The sequence below is a fragment of the Hemitrygon akajei genome, chromosome 32 (genome assembly GCF_048418815.1).
Source record: "Hemitrygon akajei chromosome 32, sHemAka1.3, whole genome shotgun sequence".
Classification (NCBI taxonomy): domain Eukaryota; kingdom Metazoa; phylum Chordata; class Chondrichthyes; order Myliobatiformes; family Dasyatidae; genus Hemitrygon; species Hemitrygon akajei.
In genome coordinates this window covers 14,913,197-14,934,933 of record NC_133155.1, presented here as the reverse complement: position 1 = coordinate 14,934,933, position 21,737 = coordinate 14,913,197, and the positions used below count along the sequence as shown (strand labels likewise).

The 21,737-nt window shown below is 39.8% G+C and overlaps 2 protein-coding genes across 4 annotated transcripts in view; both read left to right on the top strand.

Annotated features, from left to right (window-relative positions):
- Nucleotides 1–5,668, top strand: part of LOC140719626 (hydroxymethylglutaryl-CoA lyase, mitochondrial-like) — a 31,225-nt gene extending 25,557 nt beyond the window's left edge. For all 3 annotated transcript variants that reach the window (XM_073034369.1, XM_073034368.1, XM_073034367.1), the window contains 2 exons: nt 2,113–2,238; nt 3,817–5,668. In XM_073034369.1, the coding sequence (XP_072890470.1) occupies nt 2,113–2,238; nt 3,817–3,918 (228 nt within the window). In that variant the 3' untranslated portion in view covers nt 3,919–5,668. The remainder of the gene's footprint in view (nt 1–2,112; nt 2,239–3,816) is intronic.
- Nucleotides 5,669–7,069: 1,401 nt separating this feature from the next.
- pithd1 (PITH (C-terminal proteasome-interacting domain of thioredoxin-like) domain containing 1) lies at nt 7,070–21,325 on the top strand. The gene is made up of 6 exons (XM_073034742.1): nt 7,070–7,326; nt 13,570–13,613; nt 16,633–16,710; nt 17,543–17,647; nt 18,678–18,786; nt 19,968–21,325. Exons 1-6 carry the CDS (start codon nt 7,138–7,140, stop codon nt 20,067–20,069), a joined length of 627 nt encoding a protein of 208 aa, XP_072890843.1. The 5' UTR covers nt 7,070–7,137; the 3' UTR covers nt 20,070–21,325.
- Nucleotides 21,326–21,737: the final 412 nt, after the last annotated feature.

Here is a 21,737-nt window from a genome sequence, read left to right as displayed (position 1 = left end):
AAATACTTCACATTAATACCAAGTTTTTGAGGTCCACTTTTGCTGTTTTTAACCATTGGTTTTGATACTAACCAAGATATCATGATTATTGTGTTGAACAAAATGTCATAAGTAGTTATGTTTGGAGCTCTTCATGTTTAAAGACATCAAACACATTTGTAGACTTCAATACCTGGGGGGAAAATGTACTTGTTCCTTATTTTATATAAAAGGTCAATGTTTAAATTATCAGCATAATATGCAAATAATGTTTAAACTTTTTTTTCTGGAATCATTGCTGTTGGCAAAAGGTAAGAAGTATAAAAATGTTTCCTCTATAATTACATTTCAGAAACAAAAGGAAAGACTGCACAGAGTAGATGCATTCCTATGAGAAAAACTCAAGGAGTGGATGAATTAAAAATGTTAATGGATTGTATGAGACTGAGGGAAAAACAACTTTATAATTGTATCAAATCCAGTGTTAAGACTAAAGATTAAAAAACGAGGGGGAAAAGCAGAGAATCAAATAAAGCAAGCTAGAAATAGCATTGATCCCATGGAAAGTGTGTCTGGATAATGATGGAAAGCAGAAGAGACTGCATTTGAATCAAATGGATACACTGCATCAGTTTGCTAGAGCAATGCCTCAGAAATAACTATATCAGGATTTGGAAGAGAAGAAGGAATTTGGGGGAAGGCTTGGAGAAAATTGTTGGTGCCGTGTCTTTGTTATCTGATTGACTTTAACCAAGTGTCTTTATAAGAATTGGTGGACGAGACAGTTGACACATTAGTTTCAATTTTCCAAAATTCTCAAGAATCGCTAATCATTCTATTAGATTGGAAAATTACAAATGTAAATTACATGAAAAATGTAATTTTTCATTCAAAGAAAGGAGAGAAACAAAGTGGAAAATTACATGCCAGTTCACTTAACATCTTGGAGCAGGGAAAATAGTGAGACACTGGTATCAACGTTGCAATACCAAGGCTGAGTACAGTATGGGGAATATGTGAATTTGTCCACTTTCAGAGGTAAAAATATGAAAATATATTACCTAAGTTGTCAGAGATTGCAGAGGGATTGGCGTGTTCTTGTGCATGGTTTGCACGAGAAGGTTAAGTGATGTTACAGCAAATAATTGGGAATGATTACCAAATATTATTATCTCTTGCATGGGGATTTCAAAACAGAAATTACGTCTGTTATCCAAGTATTGATAAGGCATTTGGAGTTCTCTGTACAACATTGGTCATTTTATTTAAGGAAGGATGCTATGAGTTTAGAAGAAATTACGTCTGTTATCTAAGTACTGATAAGGCATTTGGAGTTCTCTGTACAACACTGGTCATTTTATTTAAGGAAGGATGCTATGAGTTTAGAAGCAAATTGTTCATTAGACCACCAGTGGAGATGAATAAGTTGGCTCCTGAGGAAAGGTTGGAGAGTCTGGACTTGTATCTTCTAAATACAAGATTGAAACATGCATATTCCTGAGGGGTCTTGACTGGGTAGATGATGATTCCACTTGTGGGAGAATCTGGAACCAGAAATCCTTGTTTAAAAATGAGGAATTCAAGGCTAAGAAGCAACATTTTCTTGTCTGACGATTGTAGGTCTTTGGGACTTTCTTTCTCAAAGAGTGTTGGAAGAAGAATAAATATATTTAAGCCAGAAGTAATCAGATTATTGACCAAAAGGGGTGAAACATCATTACAACTAGATGGTTAAATAGAGTTGAAGTTAGTCAGATTCGCCATGATATTAAATGGCAGAGCTGATTCAAAGGCCTAGTGGCCTAATCACTTTGATTCTAATGTGAAGTAATATTGTTGGCCAGTTCAAAAACAAACTAAAACGTGACAGCATACTGGTTTACAGTGTACTCCATTCTTATCCCAAGGGATAATAATTTACAGCTTCGCCTCTCTGCAGTTGGGTTATTACAGAGGGTGAAATGACTTGAGCATCCTGGCACAAATGTCACAGAAAGGGCATCGGGCCAACCTATTTTACTGATTTGCAGCCTGAAATTTACCAGCCTCAACTCGTCACCCTGGAAGAGGTTAAATTAAGCCACGTGTAACGCAGAGAGCGTGTCATTGAGCTGGTGCTTTTTGCGTTTTCAGATGGGAGTCTGTACGGTGGATTCATCAGTGGCTGGCTTGGGTGGTTGCCCTTACGCAGCTGGTGCATCTGGAAATGTAGCAACTGAGGATGTAGTCTACATGATGAATGGGCTAGGAATTCACACAGTAAGTTTTACTTTTTAAATAAAATCTTTCACTTTAGATCCCCGGGTTGTTCTAAATTTGTGTATAGAAGTCCCAATCAAGGAGGATTTGACCGCTCATGACTATATGGAAAGTTCATTTTTTTGTGTCACAAAATAGAACAATTCTTCTATATGACACCTGACTAAACTATATGCATTTCTCTGCGAGCCTCATCAAATCAAATCAAGTTTAATTACCATTCAGCCATACATGGATACAGCCGAATGAAACAGCATTCCTCTGGGGCCAAGGTGCAAAACATACACAGCACATATTCAAAATAGTGAGCAAAACATAACATAGTCACGCAAAAAAAAAACAAGACCCTGAGCAACATGGCCCGCAGATCAGTTCCCAGAAATGCACCTTTCATTCCACCGATCGATCACTAGCTCCTCTTGCTTCTTCCCCCTTCCTATCCAGTGCCGATGAAGGGTCTCGGCCCAAAATGTCGATTGTTTATTCATCTTCATAAGTGCTGTCTGACTTACTGAGTTCCTTTAACATTTTGTGTGTGTTGCTCTGGATTTTCAGCATATGCAGATTCTCTTTTGTTTATCCTTTTGCTTCTACCTGACTAGTTGTGTGTGCAATTTTATTCCTTATTGGTATTATACCGCATTGGAGGATGAGGTTTGTATTAACTTTTATATTTCTTGTACCTTTTTTTTAAACCAAGTCCTGTACTATTTATGTCTGTAGTTGTAGTATTCAGTACTGCAATTTTTATTCAATAAGTATGGCTATTTAGTGCCAAATGTTGGAGCTGGCTTGAAGTTTGACTGAGGGTGCTATCTAGTAAGTGTTTATGACTATCTACTTAAATTTAATGGGAAGCAATTAGTAGCTGCCTTCATGCTATCTTGCGTTTTAAGTTTTGGGAAGAATTTGTTAATTTACAGATTAGACAAAAAACCGCAGCAGTGATTTTAATGGATTGTAAACTCGCAAAAAGTTAATCAGTTGGAGTAGCACCAAGCAGGACAAACCAGGAAATTAACTGCAGATTTGAACAGAACTCAGTATAATGGTTAGTTAATGATGAATCTTTGTGGAGGAAAAAACACAAAATCCTGTATTTTTCTAGTTGGAATGAGCACAGAAGTTAAATTACTCAAGCTTATATGATTGATTATATATGTGACGTGAGTCAAAGTAAAATTGTTTTGTATTGTATTTCTATTAAACCTCCTTATGATGGCCAAGTGTTCATCCTCTGTACATGAGCACAATATACCATTTTACCACTATCTAATTTTTCGTAAGTAACATGAATGGCTTCCAGTTGGTTCCATTTAATGAAATTTAAATGTATTGTTACGAAGCTGGAATAATTTGATTAATGACATTTGAAAAGAGTAGTGTGATAAGGATCAAGTGTCCCCAACATGTTCCTACTGCTGGCATTTGCCATGTTATTGCAGATGTAGATTGGTTGCTATGATTATTATGTTATTGTCACATAACTATTGCAAAAAACAGGTCAGTAGTCTTTTTGGATGAAAATGATGTTGAACCTTGACTCAGCCAAACTTCTTTTTTTGGCCTTTTTTTTAGGGGGTGGATTTGCAGAAGCTGATGGAAGCTGGTGCGTTCATCTGTAACGCTCTGAAGAGGAAAACCAGCTCCAAAGTCGCTCAGGCATCTTGCAAGTTATGATCAGTAAATGATAAACCACAAGCTGGATGAATGAACACCATCATAATATTCCAGTATTTCAGGGCACAAGTGTCTAGCTGTCCCCAAGGCTAAAAAAAACTACGCCATTGTAATTTCTGTTACGAAGTTTGAATTTCATTTGAAAGCAAAAAACAAATGAGACACCTGCCAACTGCCTGTTTACCCTCTGAGTGCTGACAAGCACTTCAAAGTACATAAACACTTGCATAATCATGGCAGAAAGGGACTTTAAAGCCACGTTAACGCACACAAAATGCTGGAGGAACTCAGCAGGCCAGGCAGCATCTAGGGAAACGAATAAACAGTCAATGTTTCGGGCCAAGACCCTTCATCAGGATTAGTTCTCAGTCCTGATAAAGGGTATCAACCTGAAACGTTCATTCATTTTTATAAATGCCAGCTGACCTGCTGGGTTCCTCCAGCATTTTGTGTGTGTTGCTCTGGATTTCCAGCATCTGCAGAATATCTTGTGTTTACAGTAAAACCCACAGTTAATATGAAGCAGGCAGCAAAGGAACGTTCATTCTTTTTGAGGTTCTTTCTTCTGTTGTACACTGTTAAAGTGAATTGAAATGTTTTGGGGAAGTAGTATGACAATAGCTTTCAGTAGATTGATATTGAAGATGTGCTGTTAATTAAATATCATCCTAAGCATATTTTACATAAATTCTATGTTTGATCTTGAGCTAGATTTTGGGGGAAAAAATTCTCTTTTTTTTTCATATTAGTTCATGAAGATATCATCTGGGAATTGCAGCTGTTTGCAGTTCCATTGATTCCCCTATTAATGCCTAGTGTTTTCTCTTTTGTATCACAAGTCTCACAGGGCATGTTTATCTAAATCAGGGGTTCCCAACCGGGGGTCCACAAACCCCTTGCTTAATGGTATTGGTTCATGACATAAAAATAGCCAGCTTGTTTAAAAATTCTAAAACCTGCATAATATGCTGAAGGATATAAAAGTTGAGGATTAACTTAAAATTCTTGACTAAGTTTTCTGTGCAGCATTTTAAAAATTTGAAATAGAAATTACTTTGTATTAGTTAATTCAATTAACAGCCTTGCAGAAAAAGCATTTTTAATTTGCAGAATTTTTGAATGGCCATTTTCCATTCTGCTACTACATTTTTACCGTCAATTAAATTTCAGCCCATGCCAATCCAGAGTTTCTGCCTTAAAAAGTTAGGCCATAGATGTCTCATTACCTTCTATGACGTTGTAATATGGTCATCAGAATCATCGTTTGTATAGAATGTGGTTAATTTTGCATTATGGATGTATTGTGTAGACTTAGTGTTATATTAGTAAACTTCTCAAATATTGAAGTCAATTTCTTATTGGTTTATATTATTAATAATTATGTATATATAATTCTCAAAATTAAAAGATAATTATTTCAGGAAAGGAAATTTGTCATTCTCGTCTGATTGGTTAGTGACTGCAGTTGTGTATTAACAGGTTGATTTTAATCTACCTTTGATGTGATTTATCAAGCCTCCCTCCTGCATCAAACTGCTGCTGCATTATGTATGTGACACCTCAATATTGTCTCAGGGAAACTGGGATGGACATTAAATATGCCTTGCCAACCAATCGTATAATGAGAATGAACTTAAATGAAAGTTACATTTTATAAATGAACTGCTGTGAAAGAGTTGACTTTAAGTGTCACCTTTTTAATTGTAATTGTCTGTACATGTACATATTGAATTAAAAATATCAATACATACATCTGTGTGTTTTCCCCAATGCAGTGTTTGTCACATTTAACACAATGCATCTTTAAGGTGTTCTGCATCGATTAAAAATTAGTGATTAATTTCGCATTTAACCGTGTTTCAAATTAAAGAAACGATTAAAAATGAACTAACATAGTTTAGTTTTTGATAACTGCGATATGAGTGAACAGAAAGCTAATTCGATGAACTAATCCTTAAGATTTTTCCGATTGACAACATCCATCTTGGCTATCCTTAATTTCAAATATCTAAGTTATTTTAAAGTATCCTGATGAAGAGTTTTGGCTTGAAACTTCGACTGTTTACTTTTCCCCCCATAGAAACTGCCTGGCCAGCTGCATTCCTCCAACATTTGGTGTGTGTTGCTTGGATTTTCAGCCTCTGCAGATTTTCTCGTATTTGTGACAACAATAGCAACATTTAATTTTGTTTAAGCAACACACACAAAATGTTGGTGGAACACAGCAGGCCAGGCAGCATCTATAGGAGGAAGCACTGTTGACGTTTCGGGCTGAGACACTTTAATTTTGTTTGTCTTGCTGAAACAGCATTCTGCAACTTGAGCAATGTGCATTTTTTAAAAATTGATCAGATGAAGCGTCTGCACCTGACTGTCCATCTCCCCCACCTCACCAACATAGCAGCTGTTTAAGCCGCTGAGTTCGTCCAGCACCGCCGTTGCGTGTGGCTTATTCAAACCGGTAAGGATTGATAAAGAGCGAACATGATTTTTCCAATAGCATTTGGCTGAAGGGACAGCGAAGAGCCGCCAAAAAGAAAACGGAAAGCCGAATTGTAAGTTAACCGCAAACGTGAGAAAGTCTGCAGATGCCGGAAATCCTAAGTGTCACAAATAAACTTTTACCAAGTTGGAATGAAGCGAAAAAGGCGGTGGCATTGGCTTTGGAAATAAAGAACTGATATTTTCTCGGGGCTTCGGAATTTTATCGGCATGAAATCGGATTTGGCTACTTCGAGGTCCTCAGGGCAGCAACGCATTATTTTCCGTCTTGGGGTACAACATAGTTCCGATGATCCGAAGGGGGTGGTTTTGTGCTGTACAACAATGACATCCATTCCAATCCATTCTCTACTGCACAAAATATTCATAAATGCATAAGTTTGTTAACTTTTGTGTCATCGTTAATTAATTGGTTCGGCGCCTCATTGCAGAGGATTTCGGGGAAATATCTTTTACGTTTTGAAGCGAGACAAAGTACTCCTGTCATTATCGCTATTACAGAATTTCGGGTGGGATGGGGCACTTTTAGATAACAATTCCGTAGAATTTCGGAATCCGCTTCCCGTATACAGATGGGGAGGAGACCGTGCGAGGTCTATCACGTGGTGGGAGCGTCACGTGATCCCGCCGGCTTCCTCACGTGATCAGGGACGCCCGGTCCTTTGCGCGACAGTTGTGCGAACACGTTTTGCGGCATAGCAACAGGCTCCAGTGAAGATGTCTGGCCACGGGCATAGCCACGGGCAGTGCCAGTGCGAGGGGCAGCACGATCCTGCCGAGAGAGGAATGGAGTACGGTCTCTTCAAGAAGATCGATCTCGAGAGGTTGGAGTGTCTGAACGAGTCTAGTGAGGGCTCCGGCAAACTGGTGTTCAAGCCCTGGGAGGAGAGGCAGGACCGCACTAAGGTACAACTGGGGAAAGCCATTCGTTCATACTGGGGCTGAGGACCAGAAGTCATCTGATGCTATGTGTGATATTTTATCAGTGGAAGACCAGGAATGAAATTAAGGTCTTTCGAGTTAGAGCTGGCAGAATTAAACTAGTTTATTTGTGTAGAGCCTGGGAGACCAGTAACGAGGTGATCAGATAAAATATAAGGGGTAATAGGTAGGGTAGACCGGGCACTTTTTCCCAGGTTGGAAACGTCAAATTCTGGAGGGAAGACCCGCGACACAATATCTACTGCTGGGGGAGGCAGTAGATGCAGACATGTTAAGCAATGTTTAAGAGGTCTTCAGATAGACAGATGAGCAAGCAAGAAACGGATTTACTTCGCAAGGTTGCGTCCTCAACCTGTTACTCTACTCCCTCTACGCTCATTCTGCGTTATCTCCACCTACAGGTATTGGTATCGATGTATTATTGTCATCTATAAGACATAAGACTTAGATACAGTGAGCATCTTGCATTCTGGTTTCTATGGACCAAATCACGGCACAGTGTATTGAGCGAGCGTAAGGTAAACCAATGTGTAAAAGCTACCCCCCCCCCCAAAAAAAAAGCTGCAGTGCAGCTAAATGAAGTGTAAGATTATAACGAGCTAAATTGTAAGGCCAAGAGTCCATCTTAACTTGTCCCATTTAAGAGTCTGGGATAGAAGCTGTCCTTGAACCTGGTGGTACAGGCGTTCAGGCGTTTATATCTTCTACTCGATGGGAGAAGAGGGAAAATCCGGGGTGGGTGGGGTCTTTAATTATGCTGCTTGCTTTAATGATGTAGAGAGAAGAATAGATGGAGTCCATAGAGGCGAGGCTGGCTCCTGAGATGGGCTGAGCTGTATCCACAACTCTCTGCCGTTCCTTGCGGTCGTGTGCAGGGTAGAATCAGAATGGGGTTTAATATCACTGGTCGTGAAATCTGTTGTTGATGCCAGCTGTGCATTGCAGTACATAATAAAAACTAAAAATTACAGTAAGTATGCAGTATATAAAAAAATTAAATAAGTAGTGGAAAAAGAGAGGGAAGGAAATACTGGGGTAGCGTTCATGGGCACATTGTCCATTCAGAAACCTGATGGCGAAGGGGAAGAAGCTGCTCCTGAAATGTTGTGTATCTGCCTTCAAGCTCCACTACCACCTCCTCGATGGCAGCAATAAAAATATGGCATGTCCTGGCTGATTGGGGTCCTTAATGATGGCTGCTGCCTTTTTTGAGGCATCGCCTTTTGAAGGTGTCCTGGAGCTTTTGCAGCTTTTTCCCATCCTATACAGTGGCCCTTCTATACTAGACAGTGATGCAACCAGTTAGGCTGCTCTCCACAATACACCTGTTGAAATTTGCATATGTCTTTGGAGACATACCAAATGTCCTCAAACACCTCATGAAATATAGCCACTGGCGTGCTTTCTTTGTAATTGCAAAATATGTTTGGCCCAGGATAGATTCTCAGTGATGTTGACACCCATGAACTTGAAACTGCTCGCCCTTTCCACTTCTGATCCCTTGACTGTGTGTGTTCCCCTGACTTCCCCTTTCTGAAGGCCACAGTCAATTCCTTGGTCGTACTGACATTGAGTTGCAGTACCATGCTGTTGTGCATTCAGAAAGAATGTATGGTACAGTACGAGAGTTTCAGGTTCCTAGGAGTGAACACCATTAATAGCCTGTCCTGATTCAACCGCATTAATGGTAACAGCCGAGAAAGCTCACCAATGCCTCAGAAAACTAAAGAAATATTGCATGGCCCCGTAGGCCGTAACCAATTTTTATTGATGCGCCATAGAAAGCATCCTGTCTGGATGCATAGAGGCTTGTTATGGCAAATGCTCTGCTTGTGACTGCAGAGACCGTTGTGTTTTTGTTTCACGGAACCTTGGTTATCCCCCGCCATTCCAGACCAGCGTTACATCTCGCTGGCTTCATGATTCACCGCCGAGCTAGGACTGCTGAGTCATTCAAAGGCAGGGGAGGTGGAGTATGCTCTATGATTAACTCCTAGTGGGCACAAACGTGGTGGTTCTGTCCCAGTCCTGCTCATCCGACCTGGAACATCTAACGATCAAATGCCATCCACCTTATCTGCCACAGGAGCTTTCAGCCATCATCTTGGTAGCGGTTTATATTCCATCTTGGCCTCGTATCAAACAGGCTCTAAAACTGGGCAACGTATTCAACAGGCATGAAACAGCGCACCCTGATGCTTTCCGCAACATTTTGGGGAATTTTAACCAGGCCAGCTTGAAAAAGTCCCTAAATAATTATCATCAGCATATCATTTGTACAACCAGAGGAGCCAACACACTGGACCACTGTTACACCACCATCAAGAAAGCTTATTGTGCCATCCCACGCCCACACGTTGGAAAGTCTGATCACCTGGCTGTACTCTTACTCCCTGAGTATAGGCAGGGACTGAAGACCGCAGCACCAGTAGAGAGGACCAAGAAGGTCTGGATAAAGGAGGCACAGGAGTCCTTACAGGACTGCTTTGAGTCAGTGGACTGAACAGTGTTCAGGGATTCATCTTCAAATCTGAACGAATGTACCACAGTTGTCACTGACATCATTAAAACTTGTGTGGATGAGTGTGTACCTATGATAACACACCTGAATCAAAAGCTGTGGATGAACCAGGAGTTTTGTGGTCTGCTGAAGGCTAGATCTTCAACGTTCAAGTTTGGTGATCCAGGACTATACAAGACTTATATAAGACTTATGGAGGGCTATCTCCAGAGCAAAAGAACAATCCTGATTGGGGTTGGAGGTGGAATTGGATGCAGGCCAACTCTGGCAGAGTTTGCAGGCCAATACTTCCTACAAAGTGTAACCTAACATCGTGAATGGCAGTGATACTTCACTCCCCGATGAGCTCAAAGCCTTTTATGTTTACTCTGAAAGAGAGAATAAAACTACAACTATAAGGATCCCTGTAGCATCTGGCGACACAGTGATCTTTGTCTTGGAGGCTGACGTCAGAGCGTCTTTCAAGAGGCTACAAGCCCCGATGGTACACTTGGTAGGGCTCTGAAAACCTGTGACCACCAACTGGCAGGTGTGTTCAAAAGCATTTTCAGTCTCTTATCACAACAGTCAGAAGTTCTCTCCTGCTTCAAAAGAACAACAGTCATACTCTGCCCAAAAGAAGCAGGGTGAGCTTCCCAGTGGCTATTGTCCAGTAGCACTCACATCTACGGTGATGAAGTGCTTTGAGAGGTTGATTATGGCTCGAATCAACTGCAGCCTAAGCAAGGACCTGGACCCACTGCAGTTTGCCTATCACTACAATAGGTCTACAGCCGATGTGATCTCATTGGCCCTTCACGCAGCCTTGGATCACCTGGACGATACTACTACTTATGTTAAGCTGCTGTTTATCAACCACAGCTCAGTGTTTAACACAATCAGTCCTACAGTTCCGATTTAAAAAGCTCCAAAACCTGGGCCTCTTTTTTCCCTCTGCAGCTGGAACATCGACTTCCTCACCAGAAGACCATAGGACTGGAAATAACATCTCCACTTCACTGATAATAAACGCTGACACATCTCGAGGATGTGTGCTTAGCCCACTGCTCTACTCTCTCTATGCCCTTGACTGTGTGGCTGGGCACAGCTCAACTGCCATCTATAAATTTGCTGACAACACAACTATTGTTGGCAGAATTTCAGATGGTGATGAGAAGGCGTACAGGGTCGAGACAGATCAGATTGTTTAGTAGTGTCATAGCAACAATTTTGCCCTCGGTGTCAATAAGACTGAAGAATTGATTGTAGACTTCAGAAAGAGTAAGATGAGGGCACACACACCAGTCCTCTTCAAGGATCAGTAGTGGAAAGGGTGAGCAATTTCAAGTTTCTGGGTGTCAGTATCTCTGAGGATCTATCCTAGGTCCAGCAAATTGATGCCGTTACAAAGAAGGCATGACAACAGCTATGTTTCATTAGGAGTTTGCGGAGATTTGGTATGTCACCAAAGACACTCACAGATTTCTACGGATGTACCTTGGAGAGCATTCTAACTGGTGGCATCACTGTCTGGTATTGAGGGGCCACCGTACAGGATCAAAACAAGCTGCAAAGTTGTAAACTTAGTCAGCTCCATCGTGGGCACTTGGCTCAAAAAGCTGGCATCCATCGTTAAGAACCTCCATCGCCCAGCACATGCCCTCTTCTCATTGTTACCGTCAGGAAGGAGGTACAGGAGCCTGAAGGCACACTACTCTCAATGATTCAGGAACAGCTTCTTCCCCTCTGCCATCAGATTACTGGATGGACACTGAATCCATGAACACTACTTCACTACTTTTTTTTCTTTTTGCACTATTTATTTAATATATCTTTTAAAATTTATATTTACTGTAATTTAGTTTCTTCAGATGCATGGCAATGTAGTGCCACATAACAACAATTTTCATGACGTATGCTGGTGATATTAAACCTGATTCTGATTCTGAGTTGTGGGAGCAGCTCAGAACTTCATGGAAATCAGCCTATGGACTCTGTCTCGATTTCTCACTGCCTTAGTAAAGCAGCCAGTATCATCAAAGACCCCATCTACCCCAGACATTCTCTCTTCTCCCTTCTCCCATCGGGCAGAAGATACAAAAGCCTGAAAGCACATACCACCAGGCTTAAGGACATAACAAGACTATGAAGTTGGACTCTTGGACTGACAATGTTTTCTGTAGGAACAGCTACAGAGAAAGTGCAGGCAAAGTGCAAGATCATAGCAAGGTATATTGTGAGGCCAATATTCCAACTTATTGTACTAGGGAACCAATACAGTCTTTATTCTGCAGGACACCACTCTGTAACAATTTGATCTGAATGACCAGTAGGTAAGGCAAGCTTTTCACTATCTCAGTACATGTTAGTTTATTATTCTCACACCAGTACCAATATATGGACCATGTGCAGGCAGACAGGATTAGTTTAAATTAGTGAAGGTCAAGTTTATTATCTGAGCAAGTACATATGCACAGGTGAAACAACAGCAGCATCACAACCACATAGCATCATATTCGCAACGTTCATAAGAACAAAAACATATTGTATCCAATTTTTACAAGAAAAGAATTGGAGCAGAAAAAAGACAAAGCACACACATGAAAAGACTTTTAGTGCAAAGTGGTCATAGTGTTTATTAACTATTGATTAGTGTTTTGCTATTTGGTTCAAGACTCAGTGGTTGAAGGGAAGTAGCTATTCTTGACACAAAGTACACTGCAGATGCTGTGGTCAAATCAAGACGTACAAAAGAACTGGATGAACTCAGCAGGTCGGGCAGCATCCGTTGAAAGGAGCAGTCAATGTTTCGGGTCAAGACCCTTCGTCAGTCCTAACGAAGGGTCTCGATCTGAGACGTCGACTGCTTCTTTCATCTAGCTATTCTTGAACCTGGTGATGTGAGGTTTCAGGGTTTTGTACCTTCTGCCTGATGGTAACTAGAAAATGATGGTGTAGTTTTGATGATAAGTGCTGCTGGCATACTACAGGTATTCTGTGCAGATAGAAGTGGTATACTGTGCCAAAGAGCTCAATGCTATGCTGCTTCATCTTAGGACAAACTATTCGTATCAGAAAGGCACTGGAACCTCAGAAGTAGAGGAGAGGAAAAACTGAGCAGATTGCTTGTTACAGAAATGCCACGGTGAAAGCAGGGCCAAATCAAAACAAAAACTGCAGATTCCAAAAATCTCAAGTAAAAATAGGAAATGCTGGAAATACTGTGTGTGTCAGGCCTCATTTGTGGATAGAGAAATACAATTTCTAGCTAAAGACTCTGCGATCATTTTAAAAAGTGTGTATAAAAATGAATTGGGGTGAAGAGAGAGTTGTATTTACAGGATGAAGAGGTTGTGAATGGAGAGCAATTGACCCTTCTGTGCTCTGAGGTAGTGGTGAGTGTAACAAGACCAGGTGAGCTGAGAAGGTCAAAGGAGTGGGATTGTAAGACAATGGCAAATTGCAGCTGTATTTCTGAATGAAACTTAGACCTCTGGGGTAAGAAGTAATTTAAAAAGTAAGATTTATATTTGAGTATTTTGGTGTAATTGGAATGTAAATCTATTATTTCAATATAAAACTTTTTTGAGCATTTTTGTAACCACTGCAGTGGCTGACTGAATAGAACTACAGAATATTAGGATGAGAAATATAACTGTTGCTATCATGGAGCATAGTTGAATAAAAGGAAAACTTCTCTGTTGCAGTACGTGGAAAGCGATGATGATGAAGAACTGTTGTTTAATATACCGTAAGTATTATAAACCTCATCATCTTCTAAGCATTATTGCACTGTCTTCGTTTAGAAATAACACATTACCAAATCTGTCTTGAGTGGCCTGATTGTGTTATATGGAATGAGTTATATGCAAGTAAATGAAGCATTGTTTCTTGCCGCAAACACGAGGAAATCTGCAGATGCTGGAAATTAAAGCAACACACACAAAATCCTGGTGGAACGCAGCAGGCCAGGCAGCATCTATAGGAAGAAGTACAGTCGACATTTCAGGTCGAGACGTTTCGGGTCAAGACCCTTCGTCAGGACTAACAGAAAAAAGAGATAGTACGAGATTTGAAAGTGGGAGGATGAGGGGGAGACCCGAAATTATAGAAGAAGGTGGGGGAGGGATGAAGCTGAGAGCTGGGAAGTTGATTGGCAAAAGGGATACAAGACTGGAGAAGAGGGAGTATCATGGGGCGGAAGGCCTTGGAAGAAAGAAAGTGGAAACTCCAACCTGAATGTGGCTTCATCTCGACAGTAGAGGAGGCCATGGATTGAAATATTGGAATGGGAATGGGACGTGGTTGGAGGAACAACACCTTGTATTCCGTCTGGGTAGGCTGCAACCTGATGGCATGAACATTGATTTCTCTAACTTCCATTAATGCCCCTCCTCCCCTTCTTACCCTATCCCTGTTTATTTATTTATTTATTTCTCTCTTTCCCTCTCACAATAACTCCTTCCCTGTTCTCCATCTTCCTCTGGTGCTCCCCTCCCCCTTTCTTTCTTCCAAGGCCTTCTGTCCCATGATACTCCCTCTTCTCCAGCCTTGTATCCCTTTTGCCAAACAACTTCCCAGCTCTTAGCTTCATCCCTCCCCCTCCTGTCTTCTCCTATCATTTTGGGTCTCTCCCCCCCACCGCTTTCAAATCTCTTACTATGTCCTTTTTCAGTTAGTCCTGACGAAGGGTCTCGACCCGAAATGTCGACTGTACTTCTTCCTATAGATTCTGCCTGGCCTGCTGCGACCCACCAGCATTTTGTGTGTGTTGCATTGTTTCTTGTCATAACTTTGGAGGTACATTAAACCTCTGCCACCAATTAATTTTAAAGTAAAAAGATCCAATATTTCACATCATAATGTATATTCCACATGCAAAGCTGCAGGTTTGTGAATCTGAATTCTTCCTTCTCTCAGGTTCCAATGATTTTCCTATAATGTGGAACTGAACACTCAGAGACAGGCAGAACTGTATTTATGTAGGTGTGGGACTTTACAGCTGATTACATTTTCCCTTAATTACAAAAATAAATCAAAACTCAAAAGTTTGCCTCATTAGGTCACTTTGCTCACGTTTGCCAGCCAGTCACATTATAGCATGCAATAACTATAACTAATAACTAATAATAACTAATAACTATATTATCCTTTTTGGAACTGTTACGTACCCATGGGTATCTTGTGTCTGTCACATGACCATTATGTAATTGAGGCTATGTTGGGCATGATGTAACGTCTTGTGATGGTGGAGTGATGACATTTTCCCGCCAGTGAGAGGTCATGTGATAGTTTTTTCAACAGGGTATAAAAGGAGAACCCCTCCCTGTGAGGTGGGGCAGTCTATGGCTGAATTCGCCAGTGACTCTGTGTTGCTGCATATTCGATGTTATGACGCAGTTTTGTTTTAAAGTGGAGTTTTACTTTCTGCCTTAAGTCAAAGGTTATTGCTGGCAGTTTTGCTACAATGCTGCCAGTTAAAGTGCAGTCGGAGAGTGAAGATTCATCAAAGTTTGGGAAGCTGAAAGATCAAGGGAAGTTAATGTTGACGGTGAAACAGATTAGACCTTTATTTAATCTTCATACGAGGAATTAGTAACTTGTGTCCATGATAACTCCTGCTTTGCTAAAAAAGAGCAGAAAGAGTTGGATGCAGAGTTTCGCCAAGGAAAGGTCAGTGCCTTTAAGCCGTTTTATTTCCTTCAATCGTAAATCCCTTGGCAAAGCATACTTCGGCTGGGATCAGCAGTAACGTCGCAAAAGAGGATTTAATTATTCCAAAGAAAGTCTCTGCTAACTGACTGTAAATCATTTTGGACTCTTTTTGCAATACTACTTTAAAGAACTAAGTTCGCATTTTCTCGCTTTAAGAACTGTTCGAGCTGCTGTATCGCAGCCGACTTCCGGTTAAGTTAGTCATTTGTTTACTTTTGGGGTTTTTTTTTAACAGTGTTTAATAAATGTTTTATTTGTTATAAAAAAAACCTGTCTCAATTATATATTCATTGTTGCTGGATCGTAACAGAACGAATTCAATTAGCAAACTTTTTTTAGTTTGTCCACTGTTTTAATGATGGCACTATTGAAATGTATGACAGCACAGGAGCAGTTTTCTCTCATTCCAATGACACATGGGTTAGCAGGCTGTGGATTCGCTATGTTGGCGCTGGAAGCATGGCAACACTTGTGGACTGTGTTTTGATGTACATGTGTACAAATAAAGCTAATCTTTAAACCTTTAATGCTGAGAGTATTATTTGACTTTTTAATGCATATCACAGTGCCAATAAAAAGGGTTCCCCCGCCCGCCCCCCCCCCGGAAGTTTTTATGTTTTAATGTCAAAAAAGCCAAGTTAAATCCACTGTGATTCAATGTTGTAAAACAATGAAACATGAACACTTCCCGGGGGGCAGGGTGAATACTTTTTATAAGTACTGTATGTGTAAATATGAGTCTACCTCATATCAAAAGTCATCTTGAAACACTTTACAATGTAGGACAACAGCGGAAAGAAAAGGTCAAGCTAGACTGACATTCAAGTGGGAAAGAAGTATGGGGAAGATCTCTGAAAATTGTTGAAGGTTGATTTATGAAGGATTTCCTATAGGTTAGAGTGGAGTCTAGTGGATATACTGTTGAACGCATATTAGATCCAAATCTTCTTTTAAATATGCATGTTTGCCAGCAGAGATTTATGGATTACTTACATACACTAGAATGTGAGTGAAATGAGCTATTTTCTAAGTCAACATAAATTATTTTGATTCAGTTTCACAGGCAACGTAAAACTTAAAGGAGTAATTGTGATGGGTGAAGATGACAATACACATCCGTCAGAAATGAGACTGTAAGTGCCACAAAATTTCAATTTTCTCAAGGTGCTTAATATTAAAAATCAATCTATAAACACGTGTGGGCTTTTAAAATTGATATTGGATTAGATATTTCTTTTAAACAGGCAATCAGTTCAAAGAGAACTGTGTGCATTTTCCTTCAGCAGTTAATCACTGAATAGTTCATAGAGAATTATAAAATAATTCTTAAATTGCTGATATTTGGTTTGAAATCTAAAATATTCTTAACTGTGTCATTTTATTTTAAAATGTAAAAATGATGGTTAATCTAGGTTGACTCTAAACTGTAAATTTATAGACCAGTGATCCAGAGTGGAGAGATTTATGGTAGGTACTGTGACAAGTCATCATTATGTTTTTAGAATGTTAATTCTGGCAACTAAGGATGATAAACACCCATGCCATATTTGAAAATTGTATTCAACAATATCCCTTCGTAAATCTTGCATCTTCATGAGTAGTCAATTATGTGGTATCAGGTCCACATTAGTCAATGGATTATGGCCATTTTATTTTGAACTCTCTTTGCCTAGTTTATTATCCTCTGAGAAAGCACATTTAATAACCATCACTGGTGTGATGGTGGATATTCTCCAGGAACCACAACCGTATTCACCTGTTTGGAAAAGATCAATGGGGAGGGGGTGTACTTGGGTCTTCACGGTGACACAGTGGTGGATTCGGGTTGTGGGAGTACCGAAGAAGGAGATTCTCACTAGAAAGAATGTTGAATGTGTTGTAGTTGTGTACTTCCCCTTGAGTTAGAGCTTTCCCCTGTTTAAATTGTATGGATGCCAATAATTTTTTTTTCTGTTTTCCAATTAGTTATAAGAACATCCCACATATGTCGTTTGATGACACAGGTAGAGAACCTGATCAAGTGTTCAAGATGAACAGAGATGTCACAGGAGAGCTGGAATATACCACAAAGTATGTCTGCTTTTTTTTTGTTTGTTAAAACATAAAATTGGTAAATTGATCTTCACCTATAATGTGAAACACTTTGGTAATTTAGAAGTATTTTTATTACACATTATCTTTAAAAGAAAACAAATTAAAACACTTTGCTGATTCAGAATTACTTTGGAACAGATGTTCAAAACCGTGGAGAGCATTTGGACTGGCTGTATCACCATCTGGTATGGGGTGGGGGGGTGGGGGGACTACTGCAGAGGATCAAAATAAGCTGCAAAAAGTTAGACATTCAGTCAGCTCCATCGTGGGCACTAATCTCCCCAGCATCCAGGACACCTTCAAGGAGCAATGCCTCAAAAAGGCAGCATCCATCATTAAGGACCCCATCGCCCAGGACATGCCCTCTTCTGGTTGCTACCATCAGGAAGGAGGTACAGGAGCCTGAAGAGACACACTCAACGATATAGGAACAGCTTCTTTTGCTCTGCCTCCGATTTCTGTATTCACATTGAACCCGTGAACACTACCTCACTACTTTTTATTTTTGCACTACTAATTCAGTTTTTATTATATATTGCAATGTACTGCTGCCACGACATATGACAGTGATAATAAATCTGATTCTGAAACGTTCTTGCATGCAAAGATGAAATTCAACTGGATAATCCCAATCAAGATGCAACAACAACAAGTAAATACATTTGTAACCCATCTAATGCACTAATAGCAAATTCAAAGTTGCTGCCAATGGTTAATGTATTAATCCTGCTACCCAGTGTTGAGCCTGTATATCCATATGCTACATATGTAGCTACTTGTAAATGATCAGAAGTAGCCAAGAACACATCAGTGGTAGTGTTTAAAAGTACTTGTATCTCGCAGGACAATCAAATGATCATTGTCCGTAAGGACCTCCACCCAGTGATATTCAGCATTATATTACAAGTGTAAAGCTTTAAAGTGGTATTGATTCCAGTAACTGATTAAATCAATTTCTCCCTTTTTAAATAATTATAAGGTATTTTTTGTTTGTGTTTTTTTTAAGAGTGGCTCGTTTCTCCAGTGTTCATCACCTTTCCATTCACATTGCCAAGAATTTTGGTGCTGAGATTTCAAAGATTTATTATATCGGTTTGCGAGGGGAGTGGTCAGAGGTGAGTCTGATCACACATTGAAATAGACAGTTTTCTGGTATGAACTTGCTTTGCTTGCTGTAATATTTTACAGCAAATGATGATCTCAATGTGGAGTGATTGAGAACTATGACAAAAAACTTAGGTACTTTTGCCAAAATAGTGTGGAACTTGACTGCTGTCAATATGGAATAAAACCATAGAACACTACAGCACAGTACAGGCCCTTCAGCCCTCCATGTTGTGCCGACCCATATAATCCTTAAAAAGTACTAAATCCACACTACCCTCCATTTTTCTTTCATCCATGTGCCTGTCCAAGAGGCTCTTAAATACCCCTAATGTTTTAGCCTCCACCACCATCCCTGGCAAGTCATTCCAGGCATTCACAACCCTCTGTGTATTAAAAAAAAACTTACCCCTGATGTCTCCCCTAAACTTGCCTCCCTTAATTTTGTACATATGCCCTCTGGTGTTTGCTATTGGTGCCCAGGGAAACAGGTACTGACTATCCACCCTATCTATGCCTCTCATAATCTTGTAGACCTCTATTAAGTCCCCTCTCATTCTTCTACGCTCCAAAAAAAGTCCCAGCTCTGCTAACCTTGCTTCATATGACTTGTTCTCCAAACCAGGCAACATTCTGGTAAATCTCCTCTGCACCCTCTCCATAGCTTCCACATCCTTCCTATAATGTTGTAAAGTAATTTTACTGCAGTTCTCTGGAACTTTGTAATGTGTATCTTCTTAGTATGAAAGGTACATTTCATTTACATATTATGATTCTATTCCAAGTACCAGAAATTTGGCTAGAGACAAATATATCCCTATTCCTGATTATCTCCAACTTTATTGCTTGGATCCTTTCTCTCAAATGATTATTTTATCTCTGGGTCCAAAACGCCTCAGTGTCCTTCTGAGTCCTCTTGCATTGTCAAACACAAGTTCAGGACCAACATCTTGCTAAAGTAAGTGCATAAGAACCAAACACAAACTGTTGTCATCTGAAATACATACTCAGCTCTACTGAAAAATAATCAGGAATGTCAATTTATAAATTGTAGTTCGTTCTGCCGTAAAAACTCAAGAAGAAGAAGAGGAGGAAGAAGAATTGTAGTTCGTTCCAGAAGCATTGTCTTAATGTGAAGTCCTTATTTGACCTGAAATATTAATTCTCCTGCATAACTTTATTATTTTAACAGAGCTACAGACATGAAGTGACACTTTGCACATATGAAGCTTCTGCTAATCCTACGGATCACAAAATTGACCTCATCACTCCCCAAACGCACTTCATTGCTTAAAACTTGGCTTCTGAAGCTTGAGCGTGCAGTGAAGAAAGAACGACCAGGACGAAAGTATTTCTGGGATATCAGTGGAATGGATTGGTGTACAGGCACAATGTGATTACAGATGTTGTAAACCATCAGAGGTGTGGTAAGCAGAAGATTCAAAAAGAAAATAACATTGGCTGTTTAAATAGGAGCTTGCAGTTGCTGCTTTTGATTTGTAAATATTAAAACATCTATTTGCAAACAAGTACAAGTAGCTGGCATATTGACTTTCACAGTCAAAAAATAGATTATTTTCTATTAAGATACAATGCCTAATTTTGGAGTCTTTGTCCTACCTGTTCTTCCTTTTTCTCCTGCACTGCAAAATCCTGCAAGCCCCCAATAAAATCCACTTATTACAAGTGGATTTTTGACTCTAGATGTAATTATTTGGGCCATAAGAGCAGTTCAAAGCTATATTTTTCTTTGTAAATTATAAATATAAGAAAAATTGTCTTAAGAATAATTATACACTTTGGAGAAAGTTCATCATGGTGTCAAATCAATTTTATCAAGTCTGTGTATTGGGGGCAAACCTTTTTATTTGTCCATTAGATGTGTAATGCTTTTTGGGTGCCAAAGTGGCTTAACTGATGTCAGAGGTATTGAGTTTTGATTAAAGAGTGACTATTGTAACTCTTGCATCACTAACACACAATCCAAAAATATACTGACAGTGAATGAAATGATTCGGCAACCTCTGTATTTCATATAACTTATCAGGTTTTCTTCACTTTTTTTTTGCTGTTCTTTTCATATGCCTTAATTGATTAGAGTGGATAGCCTTGTGTCCAAGAAAATATTCATGTCCTTTAAGTATCAGGTGAATGAATGGTTACTGTACAGCTGATGTTAATATAGACATGATATGAATTGGTTCATGGTTTTTCCTGGTAACGTATATGAATTAGAACTTTTCCTTTATACTTCTGTATTTTGGAAATTTCAAGACAATACAACCATGGTTTTGTGAAAGAACTAAAATGTGATTTGTGTTAATTGAATGTGTGATCTGTCACTTCTTGAAGCCAACAGTCCTCACACTGCAAATTGTTTGGGTAATGTTGGCCACTGTCAATTTTTTTTTAAATGAAATGCTTCTGATTAAAATAGCTGCACTACAGTTGCTTCAAACAACTGGATTTGTTAACTAAAATATGCAATGTTGCGATGAAGCAGAATGTAAAGCAAGGAAGTAAAAAAGGAAATAAATCCTCCTGTCTGTTGATGTGTATCCTTGTTGTTCTTCACATCTGGAGCCAGCCTGAGGCAGAATTATAGAGTACCACGGTGCAGAAACAGGCCCTTTGGCCCATCTAGTTCATGCTAACTTGATCTACTGCCCATCTACCTGCACCTGAATTATATCCCTCCAAACCCCTCTAATCCATGTACTCTTGGCAGTGTAAAAGGATCAGAGGGATCTTGGGTCCAAGTCCATAGGATACTCAAAGCTGCTGCGCAGGTTGACTCTGGTTAAGAAGGCATACAGTACATTGGCTATCACCAACCGTGGGATCGAGTTTAAGAGCCGCGGGGTAATGTTGCAGCTCTATAGGACTCTGGTCAGACCCCACTTGGAGTACTGTGCTCAATTCTGGTCGCCTCACTACAGGAAGGATGTGGAAACTATAGAAA

What these genes read in the sequence shown, in the direction of transcription:
- pithd1 (XM_073034742.1), top strand. Translation starts at nt 7,138, where the DNA reads ATGTCTGGCCACGGGCATAGCCACGGGCAGTGCCAGTGCGAGGGGCAG. An exon ending in CATCCGTCAGAAATGAGACT is followed by an intron (nt 16,711 to 17,542) that starts GTAAGTGCCACA and finishes TTTTCCAATTAG; the next exon opens with TTATAAGAACATCCCACATA. An exon ending in GAGCTGGAATATACCACAAA is followed by an intron (nt 17,648 to 18,677) that starts GTATGTCTGCTT and finishes GTTTTTTTTAAG; the next exon opens with AGTGGCTCGTTTCTCCAGTG.